We start from the raw sequence: 21680 nt of genomic DNA, 5'->3' as shown, positions 1-21680 counted from the left end.
AAATACTTCTAGACAGGCTCCAGAAACTCAACCGTCCACAGCCCTTAGTCAGGAGTTTGGGCTCAGGATCCCCTTCCCACCCCAAGCTAGAATGTTGAAAGACTTGATCTTAGGCAGGCAACCCCAGCGTCTGTGAGGTCCTGAATGTAGTCGTCCCATCTGAAAGGCATTGTTTTGCTCTGGTCCTCTCTGACCTCTCACTGTCAGAATCTTCCTGCTCCCCTCCTCCATGATGGTCCCTGAGCCTCAGAGAGAGGGTGAGATGTAGATTTGTGGCTGAGCACTCCATCGACACACATCTCCTCTGCAGCGCGTTCACCAACACCTGGAGACCTGTTGCTGTGCACCCCAAGTCTTGTCCAGCGGGCGCTGCTTTGCCAGTGTCCCAGTCAGAAGTCCGGCCATCCTGTCAGACTGGAGCTCATGCTCTGCCAGGCACCGAATGTGCAAGACTCACCTTAGGAATCTCAGCCAGAGAAATACTAGAGTATTTCTCTAGTGATGAGAGGCAAGCACTGTGGCGTCTAAAACTTCCAAACAGCCTCTAACATAGATCTCTTCCTTCTGTCTGCTCACTCCTGCTTTGGCCAGCCTTCCCTCTGAACAGTAGAATGATGTCTGATCTTGAATGTCCCCTGATGTGAGCCCAGGATCCCTTTCTCCTCTTTCCACACTTGTCTCATGAGGGTCTCTGCTACATCCACCAGGAATCTGACATCGTCTCCATCACGTAACATGGCGGTCAGGGAAATGGGCTTTGAAATCAGGTGCACTTGAACTTGAGTACCACTCTGACTCACTAGCTGAGTGATCCTGGGCAAGTAAGTCCCTTAATGTCTCTACACCTCCACTTCCCTAACTGGAAGCAGTAATGCATGGGTTTACTAGGTTCTCCTTGTCAGATGCGGCAGCACAGGCCTGCAATTCTAGCACTTGGGGAGGTGAAACGGGAAAATCTAGAGTTCCTGATACATCTCAGCTATGCAGATAGAGGCCATGTCTTTAAAACAATTAAAATAAGTATGCCATGTAGCAGTTGGCATAATGCCTCACACATGTGAAGTGAGCCACACACAGTGACTCTTCCTGTTACACCGCCGCCATGACAGCAACCGCTCTTACGGTTGCTGCCATCGCTTCTGCTACCACAGTGTAACCTTTCACCCCTGCTTGTCTAGGCTAGCTCCTGTGGTGAGCACTTGTGGTGGATACCTGTTCTGTCTAGGACCTTGAAGCACTGCCCCTGGGGCATGGCTCGGGGCTACCTTTAAGACCTGAGATACACTATGCCTCCTTCTTCTCTCCCTTGTGAGCTTGGATGCTGGGATGGACTCAGGCAGAAGAACAATGTGGAACTGTACCTCAGACTTCCAGGACCGAAAATAAATCTCCCATGCTGTACTGAGTCTTCCTCCCTAATGAATTCCTTTAAGCAGACTCCGTGGATTTCTCGTAATAAGCACTGTTACACTTAGGAGTTCAGCCTTCTGGATGTCCCCCAAACCCAGTCAAAATCAGCCCCTCCCTCTCAGTACATCTCGGTTCACTACTCACAGAGCTCTCCAGTTATCCCAGGATTTCAGCCTGGGCCTCAGTTCTTGGTGCAGATGCTGCTTTCTAGTCTGGGGACATATACTGGTCATTCCAGGTCAAGGACCTTACATGGTTTATTGACATTTCCACATCAGATAAGGAGGCAAAGTTAGACCCTGCCACCCTTGGTAGTCCAGCTTAGAAAACCCCAGGCAAAGCCATCCCTTCTGTTACACTCCCTGAGCTCTGGGCCAGGCTCTGCTGGGAACCCCAGGATGCAGGGCCCCTGGGCAGGAGCACTCATCTCTGCTTCAGGGCTGATGTGGAGACCATTCCTGGGGGTGCTCCTCTGAGATGGCTTCTGCCTCTCTGCTTCTCTTTCCTCTCCCCCAGGTTTGTCCTTCCCTCCCCCCCCCCCCCCCCCCTCCATAGCCCTCTCCTCAGGAGAACTTATTCTACCACCCTCTGCCTTACTAAAGCTTGGCAACCCCCACAGTGCTCTCACTCACAGGCAGTGGACAGTACTCTAGGAGGGCTTCCAGATGCCTCGCTCTAAGCTACTTCAGAAAGGCCCCCTCCACCAGGCCACCCTGGTTCTCAAGGGCTGATGCTCTCTATCCTAACATGGAGCAGCCCCTGGAAGTAATCAGAGAATTGGCAGAAGTGCCTCAGGGCCCAGGAGTGAAGCCTAGGGATCCCTGCCTCTGACCAGCTTTATCCAGGATGTGTCTACACAGCTAGAGGTCGGCTACTGTCCAGCTCCTGCCTGGGATCTTAGGATGGGACAGAAAGCCTCAGCCAGGAGAGAAAATTCCACTGGAGGAAATGGTGGCTGCCTGAGAAGCGTCTCACTGAGGAAAGTGCATCTTTGAAGTCACCTTATGCCAGGCACTCCCTGCCCAACACAGAAAGCCCACAGAGCGCTCATGCAAGCAGGGGTCAGACGGATGCTGGCTCTAACTTCTACTCTGTCCCGGGGCCTGTCTACTGCTGGACAGCTATGGTCCTTAGCACGACCCAAACGGTGACTCTATGGACCTTCTTTTTTGATTTAGCCAGATCTGGAGGACAGAGCCTCTCCTTTCTCAGTACCCCTTCCTCAAGAAGATCAGATGACAGGAGACGGGAGAAGCCTGGAGTGTGCAGAGGACCCCTCCTTGGATGAAGGCAAGCATTTATCCCATGCCTTGTTGGTAGATAAGCAGGAAGGTGGCATCACTGGAAAAGTAAAGCTAAGAGATCGCTGAGGGGATAACTTTGCAGGTCCCTAATTATGGAACAGATAAACTTTAAATTAGACCACTGCAGCGTGCAAGGGCAGCATATTCCACTTTCTATCAAAAGTGCTTTGTTGCTCAAAGCCTTGGAGATCTGTACTCTGCATATTAGCTCAGCCCTTCAGCAGGGGAAGGAGATAGTGGAGAGACGCCCCTTTCCGGTGTCCTGGGCTCAGTGGGGATAAAAGGAGACAGCTTTCTTGTGCCCCAGCATTGTATGACTATACAGCTCTAGCTCCATCACACTCCACCATGAATTGGCAACTGAACTTCAGGTCTGGCAGTGCCAAGAGCAACTTCAGTGTGCTTTCTGCCATGGTGCCAAGGAAACCCATGGACAGCGTGGCTGCTTGCCAGGCAACTGGCCACAGGGCAGGGGCTGACTTCAGCAGCAGGAGCCTCTACAGTCTTGGAAGGAATCGGCATACTACCTTCAGTGTGGCAGGCGGCAGTGCTCGGGCCACAGGGCACAGCTTTGGGCATAGCTCTGGATATGGAGGGGCGCGAGCCAGCGGCTTTGCCAACAGCATGTTTGGTAGTATGGCCCTGGGGCCCACTTGTCCATCCCTGTGTCTGCCTGGAGGCATCCACCGCGTCACTGTCAACAAGAGCCTGTTGGTCCCACTCACTGTGGAGCTGGACCCGGAGATCCAGAAGGTGCGCGCGCAGGAGCGGGAGCAGATCAAGGCTCTGAATGACAAGTTCGCCTCCTTCATCGACAAGGTGAGTCTTTTCGGAAGTCATAATGATGCTATATAGTAGCAATTCTCCTGTTTCCTGGGCAATGGATGGATGTGATGGGGCCTGGATGGGTGGTCCCTCATCTCAAGGGGAAGAGAATAGATTTACAAGGTGCCTGGAATGGGGAATAAATGAAGGTTACCTCCTTTGGAAATCTTACAGAGAAGGTGGGAAATGGATAGAGGTAGCCTTATTTTGAGAAAAGTGGTGAGTTCCTGAAGGTCAAATTTTGGGAGGTGTCCGCAGGTTTGTTTGTTTGTTTTAAGAATGTGAACAAATGAGAGAATTAAGCACAATCCAGAAGGCAGGGTCCACAGACCAGGGAGGCACATTTAGACCTAAGGGAATGTCTCCTGGGTCCAGGGTCAAGCCACAGAAGAAGTTAGAATGCTGTATCTTAGGCAAGTGCTCAGTGACTTGAGGCCCAGAAGGAATGCACTTGTTAATGGTGTCTCCCAGGAAGAACTGCTGGTGGACAGTTAGGGCTTGACCCACAGGATTTCACAAAACTCCCCTTCTCTTGGGAAGTCAATGGCGAACGTCCATGGGGCATGATAATAGCTGTATGGTTTCAGGTGGCTGTGGGTTTGCATTCCAGGTGCGCTTCCTGGAGCAGCAGAACCAGGTGCTGCAGACCAAGTGGGAGCTGCTGCAGCAGCTGGACCTGAGCAACTGCAAGAGGAGCCTGGAGCCCATCTATGAGGCCCACATCGGCAGCCTTCGCAAGCATCTGGATATGCTGTCTGGGGACAGGTTAAGGCTGGACTCAGAGCTGAGGAACATGAGGGATGTGGTGGAGGACTACAAGAAAAGGTGAGCAGGCCACCAAAGCTCCAGGGTCAGGGGCTCATGTGGTCTTCTCTGGATATGGAGAGGTATCCGCCCTGTGGTAACATCTTCTCAGGCAGATAGGTAGGAGTCCCCGGGTTCACTGGCCCTCCGTTGTGGGTAAAGGATTCTGTATAGGCGTTTGGGTATTTTCCTGGGATGCAGTGAGGAGATCCAAGGTTCTTACTGACACCACTGGCCTCTTGGCACTCACTTCTGGCATATCAGCTGCTTTTCTCATCACTGAAACCAGTGCCTGATAGGAGGCAGCTTAAGGAAGGAGAGGTTTGTTTGGGCTTAGAGTGTGAGGAGATACAGTCCTTTTGGCTCACAGTGTGAGGGGATACTGACCTTTGTGGTGGAGGTGGTGGTGGGGCAGAAACACAGCAGCTGGGAGCTAGGTGGTGATGGGCAGGGGCTGTCTCATGCTACCAAGCATGAGGCAGAGAGCCGAGGCCGGAAGTATGGTCAAGCTTGAACTCTTCAGCCCTGCCCCTCCGGCTATATGGCTGCCATCTAGGGCCCATGACTAGAAGCTTCCACAGCCTTTGAAATAGCACCACAGGCTAGGGACCAAGTGTTCAAATGTGTGCATCCGTGGGGCACACGTAACACTCAAATTATAAAGCCCAGAGATCCCACTAAACCCAGGGCTTTCCCTGTAGTGGAAAGAGGTTTCTCAACAGACAGGCAGACCTCTGCCATCTTCTCCCCTCTCCCACAGGTATGAGGTGGAGATCACCCGACGCACAGCAGCGGAGAATGAGTTTGTATTGCTTAAGAAGGTGAGCCCAGGCCCGGCAGTGGTGGCACACGCTTTTAATCTCAGTTCCAGGTCAGCCAGGGCTACACAGAGAAACCCTGTCTTGAAAAAAAAGAACAAACAAACAAAAAGTGAATAATATATTTTTAAAAGGGAAGAAGGTGAGCTCCGAAGCAGCCTTGGGCTTCGGACTCTCTTGAACCTGTACTCTAAGCAGCTCCACTCAGGACTTCATCCAGGACACCTAGAGAGGGCTTAGGGGCTGAATTTCAGTGGGACCAGAGTTATAGCTTCCAGCAAGTTGGAGAAGAAGGACACACAGCCAGATGCTGGATGGGAAGAGACAGGAGGGAGTCCTGTGCAGACACTGGGAGAACATGGCTCCGCTCGGTCTTCCTGTGTAGCTTGAGGAAATGCAAGGCCTCTCTGGGCTGTGTGTTCTGTAGGTGAAGCAAAGGAAGACTGGTCCTGTTCCCTTCCTCCATTCCCAAAGGTTCAGTCAGTCTGAGGAAAGTTGATGTTGAGTGACTGCATCAACATGTTGAAAGTCAGATGGCTACAGGACAGGGCAGCAGCAGAGGCAGGGTGATGGGTAGGATGAGGGATGTGTTGATGATGTTATGGGGCCTCTGGACAGGATGCAGATGCAGCCTACACAGTCAAGGTGGAACTTCAAGCCAAAGTGGACTCTCTGGACAAAGACATCAAGTTTCTCAAGTGTCTGTACGATGCGGTGAGGACACACCCATCCCCCATACTTCCAACTCTCTCCAGCTGAGAGACCCTGACCTTCCCAGAGAGGCATCAGTGGGAGGGACTCAGGACCACCTCAGATAAAGATGCTTGCAGAGACTAGTGTGACCAACTTTCTCAGAGACCACAGACCCAGAAGCCTGATGGAGAAGCGGTGAGGATCTGGGGGCCCTGACTGTTTCTATCCACAACTCAGGAGATTGCTCAGCTCCAGGCTCATGCCAGTGACACCTCTGTCATCCTGTCCATGGACAACAATCGGGATCTGGACCTTGACAGCATAATTGCTGAGGTCCGTGCCCATTATGAGGACATTGCCCTGAAGAGCAAGGCTGAAGCTGAGACGCTGTACCAGACTGAGGTGGGCACTGGTGGGGGAGGGGGAGCCTCTTTCCTTCCTGAAAGGGTCCCTCCACCAGCACCATAGAAATGCTGCATGAGAGTGGGACCAATGGCATTCTATCCAAAGGGAGTTCTCAGCTCTGTTATCCAACTAGTGTGGGTGGACAAATCCAACAGGGACAGACAGCTAGTCCTCAGGTGGCATAGACTGAGGCGCTCCCATTGTAAAGCAGAAGAAGTTATGGGAACGGGGGTACAGTGAGACAGGGAAGGAGGAATAGAGTAAGGGTGGGTGAGCTGGAGCCAGGTGGGGAGAGAAGGGAAAGCCCCGAGCCCCTTTCTGCTATGCATGAGGGTGTTGGAAGACCTTCAGGAGCCAGTTGGAATTCCAAGAGCGATCTGACTAATAGATGAGGGGTGGAGTAAGGCCCTCTCCTCTACTCACCCCCATTTTCACAGTCACTAATGTGTCAACTTTCCATTTCTGTAACAAAGTGGTGAGAAAAATCAACTTATGAGCAGTGGACGTTTGTTTTGGTCCATGGCTACAGAGGTTTCAGTCTGTGGATACTTGGCCCAGGGGACCCACTATACACCATGGCGGGAGCTCGTGGTAGAGGGGATGCACAGTACACCATGGCGGGAGCTTATGGTAGAGGGGATGCACAGTACACCATGGCGGGAGCTTATGGTAGAGGGGATGCACAGTACACCATGGCGGGAGCTTATGGTAGAGGGGATGCACAGTACACCATGGCGGGAGCTTATGGTAGAGGGGATGCACAGTACACCATGGCGGGAGCTTATGGTAGAGGGGATGCACAGTACACCATGGCGGGAGCTTATGGTAGAGAAGGCAGCTCACTTCATGGCATTCTGGAAGCAGAGAGAGTAGGAGAAAGTGGCTGGATGTCTCAGTTCCCAATACCCCTTCAAGGATGTGTCCCCAGTGACCTAAACTTCTAACTAGGACTTATGTCTCAATAGCGCCAAGCTGAGGAGATATTAACACATTAGCCTTCCTAACTTCACCAACAGTACCACCAAGCACAGATGGCAGGTGCAGTTCAATCTCACTACCCTCTCCTGTTCCTTGTTCCAGTCCACGGACATTCCACTTCCTCTTTCCTGAAGAGCTGGACCACTAGTCCCTCACCCTACCCCAATCCCACTCGTAATTCCTTCTAAAGACACATGCGTCCCCAGCCTTCCTTCCCCTCTTACCTTTGCCTGGGAAAGTTCTGCAGGAGAGGATGAGCTTCAGAAAGAGCAGGGCAGGCCCTACTTACTGCTACATCTGCAATGCCGGGGCAGAGCCAAGTTGGACATTTAGGAGACGCCCCTCGGAATACAGGATGATGAACAAAATGGGTGTCAGAACTCCCACACTGGAGAAGACAGTGGGAACTGCACCTCCCCTGTCCACCCTGGGAAAGAGGACAGGAGACAAGCTGGGCCACATACAGGTTCTGCTAAAGGACAGGGTGAGGGGGTTTCCTGGTCAGAGCTGGAAGGGCACCTAGGTGCTGGCTTCACCACCTCCACATCAGAATCATCTCAAGCTCCCTGGGGTAGGTGTGCTCTCCTGTTCTTCTGTCTCATCACCATCTCCTGCCTCTGGGTCACTAGATTCAGGAGCTGCAGTTGGCAGCTGGCTGCCATGGGGACAACCTGAAACACACCAGGAATGAGATGTTGGAGCTGAACCGGCTTATCCAGAGAATCCGCTGTGATATCGCTAGCGTGAAGAAGCAGGTGGGCAGTGACCTGGTAAAGTTACAGTCCTGTGATGGAGACACAGGGCTGCTCTTAAGGAAGAAGCGGGTCTCCCTCCTGGGCTTGGGAGTCCAGGAACAACCATAGGCCTCCTTCTCACTCTGCATCGGCATGGGGAAGACTCTGTCCACCTCTAGCTTACCCACTGTGCAGATTAGACAGCTGGGCAGGAAGGGAACAGTGACTTGCCCTCCCCAGCTCTTCATTTACAGGGCAGAGCTCACATGCCCAGGGAGCCTTACTTTAAGTTTTTTCTGTGTCCAACACACCCGTCCCTTGGCCTTTGTGTGTGGCCCTCCGAGAGCAGGACTTGGGCCTCCTTCTCCCAAGTGGTTGGGTGCACGGGATATGACAGGGCCCCCTGTGGCCACCCTGCATTCCGGTCCTTGTGGTGGGGGCGTGGCCCTGGCAGAAGTGTGAGCTGCAGATGAAGTCCCCTGGATTCTCACGCCTGTGCACAGGGCCCTTTCCTTTGCATTGGTCTCACCCGAAACAGCAATTCCCAAATGGTGTGCGCACGCGTGTGTGTGTGTGTGTGTGTGTGTGTGTGTGTGTGTGTGTGTGTGTGTGTGTGTGTGTGTGTGTGCTCCTTTCAGGGACCCTCTGAGGAGCCACATCAACACTGATAGTAATGGATTGTTATTGACTCTTCTCCTTAAATCTCTGGGACTTCATGGAGGAGCAGGACACAGGGACACTTTTAAAACTATGGTTGTCTGGCTTATAGACTCTGTTATAAATGCCCTCCTGGTAGTCCTTGAAATTACAGAAGCTTAGGAGTTTCCTCAGAGTCCAGCATCCCGAGTTAGGGCTATTTTATGGAAAGGCTGCCTTGCCTATCCAGGTCATACATGGGAGCATTCAGGAAGCCTGGATAAAGCTCCTGCAGTGTGTGTGTGTGTGTGTGTGTGTGTGTGTGTGGCTGGAGCCCCCCTCTGTCTTGGTACTAACAGGGGCAAAGGGGAGGGGTGCCCTGCAGCAGAAATCTGAGTATGGTGGTGCATGCTGTCTGATCCTTGGGGGTAGTGTGGCTAGCACCTCAGGAATGATTCTTCTGCATCTGGTGGGCTGGTCCTGTAGCCACGATGGCCTTGACTTCAGGCTTTAGACAACTTCAGCACTATTGAAATTTCTTCTTGCTCTCCTGGCTTCCATCAGCTCCCAAGGGTCCTATTGTAATGCCTCATTTTCCTGACTTCTGAAAAACGTGTGTGTACGTACGTGTGGTGTATGTACGCGTGTACAGGTGTCCACACCCGGATGTGTGTGGAGGTCGGAGAACACCTGCGTCCTGATCTGCCACTCTGTCTTACTGTTTTGAGACGAAGTCTCCCTCTGAACTTGTAGCTAAGCTGGTTGCCAGCAAGCCCCAGTAGTGATCCTGCCTTCTCTGCCCACAGCCACAGCTCTTAGGTTATAAGTGGGTACATGACCAGACCCAGCTTTTTATGTATGTTCTGGGGATCGGAACTCAGGTCCTTATGCTTGGGCAGTATCAATTTTACCTTCTCGGATGTCTCCCGGCCAACAACTTTAATCGTTCATCTGCAATGGGATCTGGTGCTGGCTCTGCAGCTCCTTCCTGCACCCTGGGTTCCAGCTGTGCTACTTTACTACTGTCTCAGCTATTTTCCCTTTTGTGATAAAAGTGCCCTGGCATAAGCAGCCCAAGGGGAAAAGGGCTTACTTTGGCAGCTGTGGGAGAGCATAGTCCAACACGGTGGCACTGTGGGAAAGCATGGTCCAGTGCGGTGTCAGACTGTCAAGTTGCACCTGCAGTTAAGAAGCAGAGGATGATGAACGCCTGAGCTCAGCTAGCTGTCTTCTTTCTTAGGTCATCCAGGACCTAAGCCAGGGAATGGCATTGCCCATGTTTAGGATGGGTCTTCCCACTTGAACCAACCCAATCAAGACAAGCCCTCATAGGCACAACCAGAGCCTTGTCTCCGGGTGACTCTATCAAATCAATGAGATTAACAACTGGTGTGATGTGATTGTATTTTATGTTCTGATCATCTCTCTCTTCTTGATTCCCCAGTGCTCCAACCTGGAGACGGCCATCGTTGACGCCGAGCAGCGAGGGGACAGTGCTCTCAAGGATGCCCGCGCCAAACTGGATGAGCTGGAGGGTGCCCTGCAGCAGGCCAAGGAGGAGCTGGCTCGGATGATGCGGGAGTACCAGGAGCTGATGAGTATGAAGCTGGCGCTGGACGTGGAGATCGCCACCTACCGCAAGCTGCTGGAGGGCGAGGAGTGCAGGTGAGGGTGCTGGAGGGCAAGGCCATGGTGCCAAGGGAGAAACAGCTGTGGTTTCTCTGGCTGAGGGGACATTTTAGAGGAGAAAGATAAGGAAAACAGTGTTGGAAACACCATGAGAGAGGGCAGCTATGGTTTGCCAGGTAAACTCAGAGGTTAGCCATATGCACAGGAGGCTGTGTGGTGATACAAATGGAGCTGTGGGGGCAGACATATTGCCCCCATTGCCCCATGCCAGCAATCTGGTCCCAGTCTCTATTTCCCCATCTATAGAAATGAGATTTGAATCTTCAAGTGTTGCTAGAAGAATGAATTACACTAATAAGCACACAAAAGCAAGAGTCCACTAAGGCTCGGCTGAATCACTGACAGTTTTATTCTTTTTTTGTTTGGCTTGTTTGTTTGAAACAGGGTCTTTCTCTGTAGCCAAGGCTGACCTCAAAATCATGGCAGTCCTCCTGCCTCAGCCTCCTGAGAGGTCTTATCTTAACTTTCTGTATTGCAGGATGTCTGGTGAGAACCCATCCTCTGTGAGCATCTGTGAGTATCCTAGAGATGGGTTGGGCTGAGGAAGCCAGGGACCGTGGGATACAGGGATACAGGGATGCACCTCCAATCACCATCTTACTTCACCTAGAAGTTTCTGTTACTGTCCTGTGCATGTTCGCTGGCATCAGAGCAACATTTCCCATCTTTTGCCCCCTGGAAAAAAGTGATTGAAGTTCACACTCAGCTCTTTTTTTGTGTGGCCCATCTCTTGGGATACTGCTGTCTAGAGAAAGGCTGGGGAATGGTCACTTCCCCAGGATACCCCAGAAGGCAGGCACTGTATCTGTTCTCTATGGTTCCCCCATTACACAATTTGTCACCTGACAAGGCCTCACTCACTGCACTGGCTAGGCACGTTGACTTCTGAGGACTGTGGTGGGATGGGCAGGACGTCTTCAGAGATGGCAGTTATCGTAGATGCTGTCACTTCCTGACAGACAGTCTCGGCCCTTCCTCCTCAGCTGTCATCAGCAGCAGCTATGGTTGCTATGGTTATCACCCAAGCCCCATGAGCTCGGACTTTGGGGCCAGCAATGCAGCGGGCAGCCCCAGCGCCCCTCGAAACAACCAGGCCAAGACCAGAGGAGCAGGAGACACCAGGGAGTCCCAGGACAAGAGCACCGCTGTTGGTACCCTGGCCAAGAAGACTACTTGATAAAGCCCACCACCCCACTCACCTCAGTGTCCAGAGGAAGAATGTCTTTGCTGCTGCCCAGAGATGCCCATCACTCTTGAGCCCTCTGTTCCCCGAGTTTTAGGACTGTCTCTAGTACACTTGACTATCCACTATCCACTTCAAGTTCTGAGCCGCAGTCAGTCCCCCCGTGTCAGTAGGTCCCACGTGAGCCTCTGGCTTGTCTTGCCTTCAGTTTGCAGGAGGCTCAAGCCACCATCATCTTCTTGAGCTAAGGAGGCTGTGATCAGCCAGAGAGAGGGGAGAGGAAGGAGATGGAGAGGAAGGAGGGGTGTGGAGGTCACATTTCCTATTGTATGGATTTTCTGCCCTTCTCGGAGTGGGTGGGACTTCTGGCAGCTTTCCTCTGTCCCATGGGGCAGGCCATTGTAGAGTGACTGGATGGTTCAGGAAGAAGATGTACATGTTTGCAGATGCCCCACAAGCTCCTATTCACAGAGCCACATGGAGGAGCCTTTTTATTTACCACTTTGTGCCACCACCTTCATTATGAATAATAGCCACTTCCACCTGTCAAGCACCTACAACTATGTGCCAGGTTGTCAGAGGCTGGTATGTGTTGCCTCTAGTCCTCACCTAACCCTGCAGAGAACGCACAAGCCACGTCTTTGGGACATCTAGGGAAGCTGTTTCTCAGAGTGGCTGAGCTAGCCCACAGCACACGCCTCTAAGCCAGCTCAAGCCTGGCAGGCTGCAGGGTTCATGATGTTTTGCTGGTAGATCACAATCACCCCCCACTTTTTGAGAAAGAATGTTGAGGTTACAGTCCTCGATAAGGGCAGTAGATTACGCTGGCTTTTGTGAAGATGGTGGCTATGTTTGGTCCTTGGAGCTCTCTCTGGGCCTGTGATCTCCAGGACTTTACAACTGTAGAGTGCCATTGCTGTAAGCTGAGTCCAGTGGGGGGACTTAATCTTGCCTCTGGGTGGTCCTACCCAGCCTGAAGTCATGGCTTGCTGTGTGAAGGCTGGAACCACCTTGCCCCTCCCTTGCCTGGTCTAAGGACTCTACATTTCTTCTGAATGTGTAATAAACCGCCTTGGAGCAATGTCAGAGGTGCACTTCTGTCAGCCTGTCAATCACTCCAAACGTTCCACTGTCTAAAGACAGGTGACCCACTTGTATATGTGCACAGCCCTACTGCGTAGCTGGAGGTCAACCCAAGAGACAGCTCAAGAGGTCACTTCAGGCTGCTGGGAGAGATAAACACTCAAAACCATGCACTTGTGCCTCTCACATCAGCCACAAGAATGAATCAAATGTATGCAGCACATAAATGCAACAGCTAAAACTATAAGACTCCTAGAAGAAAATACAAGGGTAAATTTGTAAAACTCTAGGATCGGGAGTGGATTCGGCAAAATGGATAAACTATTAAACTTCATGAATGTTAAAAAAAATAAAAATCTTTAAAAATAAGTTGCTTTGTCTTATTTTGTTTTGTTTGAGGCAAGTCACTCTGTAGCCCAGGCTAGCCTTGGACTCATGGCAGCCTTCCTTCCTCAAGCCATGGGATTTCAGGTATGAACCATTATGGCCAGCATTGTTGTAACTTGTTTAAGCCAAGTTAAAGGCTTTTCCTGGGGACACATGAACAGCATCTCACCCCATCTAGGACACTGATGGCAGACCAAAGGAGTGATTCCATCTGAGTGTAGCTTAGTGAGCCAGTGGGTTTGCTGGGGCTACACACGGGAGTATGAAAGAGGGCTTAAATGCAAGAGCATGGCTAACTCAAAGGGTGTCACCAAAAAGTCCATCCCAGCAGAGGTGACGAACTAGGAAAGCTGTGTGTCTGGACAACTGTGTTTCTGCCCAAAGTGTAATCAGTTCCACAGGACCGTCTTGTCTCCTCATGACTGTTTACTGCTGTTATGACCGTGGGGGTGGCCTCATGACTGTTGGACTTCTCTGTGATTTCCGAGTCTGAGAGATTTCAAGAGCTTCTCAAGTCTTATCAGTCCCCCTCCTCTCTTTGGGGGGAGCACCTCAATGCACAGCATGCAACTCACACTATCAAGGAAGCGGGAAGAGCCAGGCATGGTGGTGTGTGCTGCTACCTCTGCATTTGAGAAGCTGAGTTCAAGGCCACCACGGAGGACACAGTAAGAACTTCTTTCAAGAAACAAAAATGTGATGGGTGTGTGTGTGTGTGTGTGTGTGTGTGTGTGTGTGTGTGTGAGAGAGAGAGAGAGAGAGAGAGAGAGAGAGAGAGAGAGAGAGAAATTAAGTGAAAAGGCAGCCTACAGGAGGAGAGAAAAAATTTACAAATCATTTCTCTAGTAGGTTCTAGTATTCAGAGTATGAAAGGAACTCTTTCAACTCAACAAGACAAGGACAGCCTAGCTAAGAAAGTGCAAAGGGGCCAGAGACGTGGCTTGGCAGAATTTGATTTCTAGCACCCACATCCAATGGTTCACAATCACCTGTAATTCTAGCCCCAGGGGATCCAACACCTCTGGCCTCTTTGGGGGAGGGCACACATACACTAATAATAGCTTTTTTTTTTTTTTTTAAAGAAGTGTGCAAAGGATTTTAGTGAATTTTCATTTACAGAAAGTATACATATGGCCAGTGAACATATGAAAATATGCTCAAAATAGACATTAGAAAAAGTGGGGAGCAAACCCATAATTTATATCTTCTAAGACAATTATAATGTATAAAAAATCAGGCAATAACAGATACTGGTGAGGGAGGTTGGAACCTTTTGTGCCTTTGTTTTGTTTTGAGACAGGATCTCACTACGTACACCGTCTGGCCTGGAACTCTCTCTGTTGACCAGGCTGGCCTCAAACTCTTAGAGATCCAGCTGCCTCTGCCTCCCAACTGCTGGGTCTAAGGGTATGTGCCACTAAGCCTGGCAGAGAGGTTAGAATCTCTGTATGGTCCTTAAGAATTGGGCTGGAGAGTTGGCTGAGTGGTTAAGAGCACTTGTGACTCTTGCAGAGGACCCAGGTTCTATTCCCAGCCCCCACATGGCATCTCACAAACATCTGTACTTAAGTTCTAGGGGATCCCATTCCCTCTTCTGACCTCAGTAGGCACCAGGCATTCATGTGGCACACTGACACACACACAGGGAAAACACATGTGCCAGCAAGTCCACTCCTAGAGACACAGGCAAAGGGAGAGATAGAAACATTTCTATCATTTTAACAGCACACGTGACACAGAAGCTCAGACCAGTGCTAGACAAAAGAGCCCACACTTCATCAAAGAATGAATGACTAAAACTGAGGTACAGTACATACTCACAATGAGTATTTTTTTTAATCCATGAAAAGAAATGCTGTTACAATGTGAGTGATTCCTGAGGGGAGTAAAATCATGCTAAATAAAAGAAAAAGAAAAAAAAAAAGATTCCCCTATTGCACCATCCATTCATAGAGGTGTTCAGATGAGGAAATACAAATAGACAGAAACAGTGAGAACAGCGGGCTGCAGACACAGATGTAGGGCTTTCTTTGGAGAGATGAAAAGTTTTGAAACTAAGAAGAGGTGGTTGTCTATACCGTTGGAAACACAAAATGTCAATTGTTCAGCAATATGATTAATTTTACGGTCTCTCAATTTTCTTTCAATAAAAGTACAAATTGAATGTGGGAGTGTTAGTAACAAGGACAGAGAAACTGTGTTCCCAGACTTAGGGTCCCACGATACATCAGTGGTAGTCTGGCATAGCCAGGGAGACTGTCCAGGGCCAGTAGGACACAGGGACAATGTAGGCTCTATTCAGCTGGCCTAGGGAAGGGCAAGCTAGTCTTTGATGGCCAAGAGATGACTATCTGGGACACTGGCTGCCACCAGATGAGGCAACCTTAGGTTCTCTCACCGAGTTTCCTGCTTATTTAACTGGCTACCCGTGTCTCAGGCTTTGGCCATGAGGAACAGTTGGCAGCCCAGTGCCCATGCTCACCCTTGATGAATGGTGAGCTGAAGCAAGATAAACTGACAAACTACAACATTTCTTTCATCAGCCAGAGCTGTGGCCCTGGAGCTTGGACCAGGATTTGTGTGTGTGTGCCTGTTTATGTATTCATGTGTGTATCTGTGAGTTTGTGTGTATAGGTAGGCGCACATGTGTGTGCAGAGGCCAGAGTTCAACTTCAGGTATCTTTATCTGTTGCCTTCCACCTTATTTATCTATTTATTTATTGAGGCAGGGCCTCTCCTTGAACTTGGAATTCTTCAGTTGGATTTAACTAGGCTGACTGGCCAGCAAGCCCCTCGGATCCTCCTACGTCTGTTTCCCAGTGCTAGAAGAGCAGGCCCATTCCATCAGGGCTGGCTTCTTGGGTAGGTGCTCCAAATCTGAACTCAGTGGCTCACAATTGTGTGGCAAGCACTCTGTCCACCAAGCTGCCTTCCCAACCCTTTAGACCAGGTATTTAAGGTCCAATCTTGCTGAAGCTCTCAACCCCCAAGCCAACCAGCTAATGTGAGCACCAAATCCCAGCACTGCCAGAATCAGCAGAGCAGGAGTCAGCAGAGCAGACTAGTGTTTACTGGACTGAGAAGTCCTCTGAGGCAGGCTGTGTCTTCCCTTATCCCCGTGTGTGGTGGATGCCTGACATGGAGAGGCTGTTTGATAAATGATGAGTGAGTCATTTGGGAAGGGACACCCTCTCAGGCCCTCTGCAGTCACCGTCTTCGGGATATTGGATGGGGGATGATGACCTCACCCTGTCACCAGCTGGAGTCACTGCTTCCCCTCCCAGGGCTACTATTGAGCAAGAATACATGGAAAATCGTTGAAGTGAGACTTCTGGAGTGAGAGACGGGAGCACTCAGTGATGGAGGGATGGGATCCGAACAGCTTGGTGTTCACCACTATGGTTCAGCAGCAGTCAGACCTACAGAAGAGACCAGAAACCAGAGGCTGTGGGAGGCACCTGGAGGGCAAGCGTCTGCTCCAGGCATCTACGCTGCAGAAAAACAGGCTATGAGAGGCCCAGGTCACAGGCTGCAGTCACTCTACTGGCAGCTGAGCCACGGTGTAGCTACTCATCTGCCGTGCAACCTCGAGGAAGTTGCCTAACTTCCTTGGGCATTAATATCTCATTTACGAAGTGGGGATAATGATAGCGCCAGCCTTCAGGGCTGTTGTGAGGATTAAATGAATTAATATATGTGAGGTGCTTAGAACCATGGCTAGGAGAATGAACCATGACTAAGTGTTAGCTACTGCAGTTCAGTCACAATCATCTTCATTATTATTATTTACAAGGTCTCTTCCATCTACCTCGGGCAGTGGGTGGACCAGACGTTGGTGTCCCCCTCCTTAGGGATGTAGAAACAGGGGCATAGGAAGGTAGAAGCCCTACCCACTGTTACACAGGTAATGAGTGGCCCAGGTGAGGCTATGACATGGGGTCCTCAGGGTCACAAGTCCACACACTGTGCCAGAGGTATGGAGTTGGACAAAGGAGATGGTCAACCATGCTCAAAGGAAGTGTCCCAGCCAGACAGCTAATGGAGGTGACAGGGGACTGGGCTGTCCTAAATGGCATCTATCCATCAAGATACATTCCTCTGTTCTTTATACCCCAGTTTCTTGGGGTGGGTTCATCTCTGGCCTTTGAAGTACCAAACCTTCTGAGCATCCCTCCTGCTTCTCCAGTGGTCTGATTGAGGCTGCCTCTCCAAGGTCCAAAGTCACTCCAGCTGGCTCAGGCAGCGGGCACTGCCTACCTGAGCCCACACAAGAGTGCAAGGAGACCACTCCTGGGGCTTCACAGACAACACGCTCATGACCTGGTCCCTCTGCTGAGGAGGGTTAGAAGGACCTGAGCTGATGTCATCCGAATAGCCCAGCTCATTTTCTCTAATTTTGGAGATAATTACTTTGCTCAGAGAACCACCTGCCCCTCTCTTGGTGCCTCTAGCCTCTCCCATCCCCAATTCTACCCACACAGGGCTAGATTCTGCCTCCTCAGACATGTGCTGTTTAAGCTATCTCAGGCTCAACAGCCTTCAGTGACTCCCTGATACACACAGAGATCTGGAGTTTCTCTCCCCAAGGTCACCCTCTAATCACTTCAGCCTAGTGGGTCTTTCCCTCACAAATGACCTGCCCCTCACCATCCTAGGATGCTTCCCCCACTTCTTAAGGGTCAGCTCAAGCCCTCTTCCCTTCAAAGATTGAAGTCTAAGTCTCTCTTGCAGGCAGCCCATGAGTGTTAGTTTTCCTTCTCCAACCCAGAAGCTGCAGCCTCAGGGACTCGCCTCTCCCCCAGAGGTTTTCTCTTAAGAGGCTTCCTGACCTAAGACCTCTGGAAAAGGTCAGCAGATGTGTCAATCAAAGCCATGCATGGAACTCAAATGTGTTAACGTGATTGTCACCACACACGGAAGCACAGATGGAGAGAAAAATACAATTTACTCATATAAACAAAATAGAAGAGATGAGTATAAACCAATATAACACACAGATAAAGCTGATTTGATAAGACACACAGACACCACCAAACAACATAACCACACCACGTACATAACCACACCATACACACAACTATACACACACACCAAACAATGACATAACCACACCATGTACACAACCACACCATATACACAACTACACACACACCAAACATACAACATAACCATACCACATACACAACCACACCATACACATAACTACACACACACAACAAACATACAACATAACCACATCACATACATAACCACACCATACATATAACTACACACACACCAAACATACAACATAACCACACACATACACACACACACATACATACTACATACACAACCACACCACATACACAACTACACACACACACATACACATAAAGCTGATTGGCTAAGCCACCTGCCTTTCCCTTGAATGCCCAAGCCAGATCTCCCTGTTATCTTCAGGGTTTTATTCCATGACCTTGTAGTCTTCCCATTTTACAGGGGAGCAATACTGTGGCCCTAAGACACGTGTGACTGGCTGAGCATCACTCAATAGTCCGTTCTGTCAGAGAACCACCTGTGTGGGGAAAAGTGGGTAAGGTCTCTACCATCAGGCCATGGGATTTCTAAAGCGGGGGTCTGTCTTCCCCTACCACACTTCTCTCTAGATCTCAGCTAACGCAGGGACAGAGCCTTTGTACCCTTGGTGAACTGGGGTTCCATTCTGGTTTTCTTTACACCCTCCCTTTACCCTCTAGCAAAGTGTGAGCATCCCAGGTACCTGATCTGGGCCCACCCTTCCTGTGGGTGGTCCAGAACTCCTGCTTCCTCCTCTATTATCATCCTCATCAACAACACAGGGCGTTCCATTCCTCATGGCCAGTATCTGATTAACTCATTCATGCTGTGTAAATGACTTGGTATAACCTAGTGAGCTGTTTCTCTCAGGGACACTTACCTTTGTAGGACAAAGACACCAAGAATAAGCTCTTTGGAGGCAGGGCACTTTGGACTGTTCACATCCGAAGTTGGTTATATGTCCACTGAAGATTTGATAAATGAATCAAGACCAATAGATGTGACATTACACCTATAAAGTGCTTCCTACTGAGTTTTATACTTGGCAACCACTTGACTGTGGCTATTATTTGTAATGGTCAATTTTCTGGGATCAGCAGCAGTCTGGGAGAGCCTGGGGTGTGTAGGGTCACCACCCCTTCCCTGTCCTCAGCATCTGATGCCACTGTATGGGAATGTGCTGATGTGGAGGCCATAGTGGAGAGGAAGGAGGGACAGGCTGAGCCTCCAGCTCTTTAGTCACTGACACCGGTTATTGGACTTTGAGAATGTTTCAGGCCTTAGGGGGCGCTTCGTTTAGAGCCTCGTTGCTCCTGCATTTATGTCTGTTGCTCCATTCTCCCTGGGAGGGGATGAGACCAGAAAAGCCAAATGTGGTGGAGAAGAAATTGGGTCCCTGGGGTCTGGGTTTCCATCTGGTGCCACTCCAGGTGGGCAAAAATCCAACATCCCATAGAGCTGTCTGCTGTGTCTTCAGCAAGGGGCTGCCCACTGGGAGGGGCTGATCCTGGGATGCAAGGAGTCCACAGAGGGAGGCATCACTTAGCTTACAGGACTCTCGACATATTCAGAAAACACCATTTCCCACACACAGGTGTCACAGACAGCGGACCAGAGTGCAGAAAAGACAGGCCAAGCCAGAGACCAGGGTTTCAGGAACATTTCAGAGGAGCAGAGGGATGTGGGCCAGAAGGTGGTGAGAGAAGAGGTCAGGGATGTGTGGAGGCTAGCTTGGCAAAATGTTGGAGGGCACTGAAGATGAGCCCAGTGGATGAGACGCCCATGAGCAGGCCAAGAGAAGCAAGGAACAGAGAGTGGGATGAAGGACATTGTTGGCCGGGCTGGGGAGCTGCCGTATTTGTCATGGAATGTACAGCTGGCCAAGCCGTTGACAGGGATGCCGTCCCAGGGCTCTGAGAGCACCGAAAAATCCTTCAGCATCACACAGATGTACTGTGGGTATTCAGGCTGATGAAGCGGACAGAGGTGGGAAGAAGGGAGAGGAGCATGCTCGGTGGCCTCTGGGAAAGTTCTGGGGACATCTGGGGAAGCTCTGCCCTCTTTACAAAAGGGTGGTCTTCAGAGGAAGTTGAAGGAAAAGGGTGTTGAGGAAGTCACTTCCATAGTCCCCATCTTACCACACATCCAAGAGCATGCCTAGGACTGAGAGAGGGGAGCAGAGATCAGACGCCAGCTGTCCTGGTCTAGGAAGATCCGTGAGGAGGCTGGATAGAGGATGAGAAAAAGAGACGGGGTGGGAGGGGGGGGGGGGGGGAAGGGTGAATGGAGGATGGAGGAGAGAGGGAGACAGAGGGAGGAAGAAGCAAGCTATGATGCTGTTTGGACATCAGCAATGAAGACAAAATGGCAGGAGTGAGTAGAAAGAAAAGCAGGGAGACTGGGTTCCATGCCCAATGAGCCCAGATGGAGTCCCAGCCTAGTCTGTGCCCAGATTTTTCTCCTTTCAGGACCCTATTCAACTGAGAGCCCCACCTCACTCTGGGGCCCTGGTGGGGACCTTTGAGAGAGGCCATTCTCCACAGGTGGGACAGCCATGGGCTGACCAAGGTGATCAATGAAGGGGACTGGGGCCCATCCGGGGAGCCAATGACTCAGCATAGAGGGGACCACAGATGGAGCCTCTGGGGAGAAGTCACTGAAAAACTGTTTGGTGTCGTGCACAGCCATACTCCCATTGAGGGCTTTCTGACCTTAGCTGTGTGAAGTCTGGACTCCTAGGATTGCCTCAGCCAGGCTCAACTCCTGGGCACAGTAGCTGGAGTTAGTGTTCATGGCTGAGGGCGATTCATGCCTTTCCTAGCTGGTGCACATGGCAGGAGTGTGGGCATGGTGAAATGGAGCTCCCATGGTACACCCTTGAACTCCCCAAACCATGTCCATCCTGTCTGTCCTCTCTACCTGCTGCCCGTGAGTGCCCACCGAACTCCATGCTCTTGACTCTTCATTTTCTCCAGTGGCCCAAAGGCTTGTCCCCACCTTCAGCCCTTAACAAACTGACTGTGGATATTTGGGAGGTGCAGTGCAGAAATCCAGCTCTCTCCAGAACGTGTGATAAACGTGTGGGTGCCACAATCCCATAGCTTCTGTGACCTGGGCTGCTCAATGCTAAAGATAGGGTCCTGTCACTCTAGTCCCCCAGCAAAGAGCCACTTCTCCGTAAGGCTTCTCTGTCTGCAGGAGGGCTGAGGAGAATGGCTGCTTTGTGGGGTTTGTCTTTTCTAGGACAGAGGATACAGCTATGATATAGGTCCTTGAATACTGTACTCTGTGGGCAACTCTATCCAAAATGTCCATGTCATCTCTGCTCCCTGAACCCCTCTGCAAGGACGCCAACCACAGAGATAAATCTGAGAAAGATGGTACTGTGCCAGTGACATTCCCCTGGGGAGGCTCTGGCCTGGGGCAAATTACCTTATAACAGTGGGTTAATTAGATAAGACCCAAATTACCTGAGCAAGGTTTGCAAGCCCAGCAACTTGACAGTTTCATGTTGTTTCAGAGGTGGGGAGGGCCGATCTCTGGCTCAGCACAGAGAAAATGACTTCTTGCTCCTAGGCAAGCCAAACCCACGAATTAAGTTCTCCACTGCCCATCTGCAAGCCCAGTGCCACACGTATATAAAGGCACCTGCTGGTCCTCACCACAGCCAGTA

The 21680-nt window shown here is 50.7% G+C and overlaps 1 protein-coding gene across 1 annotated transcript; it reads left to right on the top strand.

The window, feature by feature from the left end:
• Positions 1 to 3062: 3062 nt before the first annotated feature.
• On the top strand, positions 3063 to 11473 carry Krt74 (keratin 74). Its single transcript, XM_036207724.1, has 9 exons — positions 3063 to 3533; positions 4150 to 4364; positions 5104 to 5164; positions 5780 to 5875; positions 6092 to 6256; positions 7867 to 7992; positions 10052 to 10272; positions 10775 to 10809; positions 11280 to 11473. Exons 1-9 carry the CDS (start codon positions 3063 to 3065, stop codon positions 11471 to 11473), a joined length of 1584 nt encoding a protein of 527 aa, XP_036063617.1.
• Positions 11474 to 21680: the final 10207 nt, after the last annotated feature.

This window comes from Onychomys torridus, chromosome 16 (assembly GCF_903995425.1).
Source record: "Onychomys torridus chromosome 16, mOncTor1.1, whole genome shotgun sequence".
Lineage (NCBI taxonomy): Eukaryota > Metazoa > Chordata > Mammalia > Rodentia > Cricetidae > Onychomys > Onychomys torridus.
The sequence above is the reverse complement of the archived record's forward strand: the minus strand, read 5'-3'. Positions and strand labels throughout refer to the sequence as shown.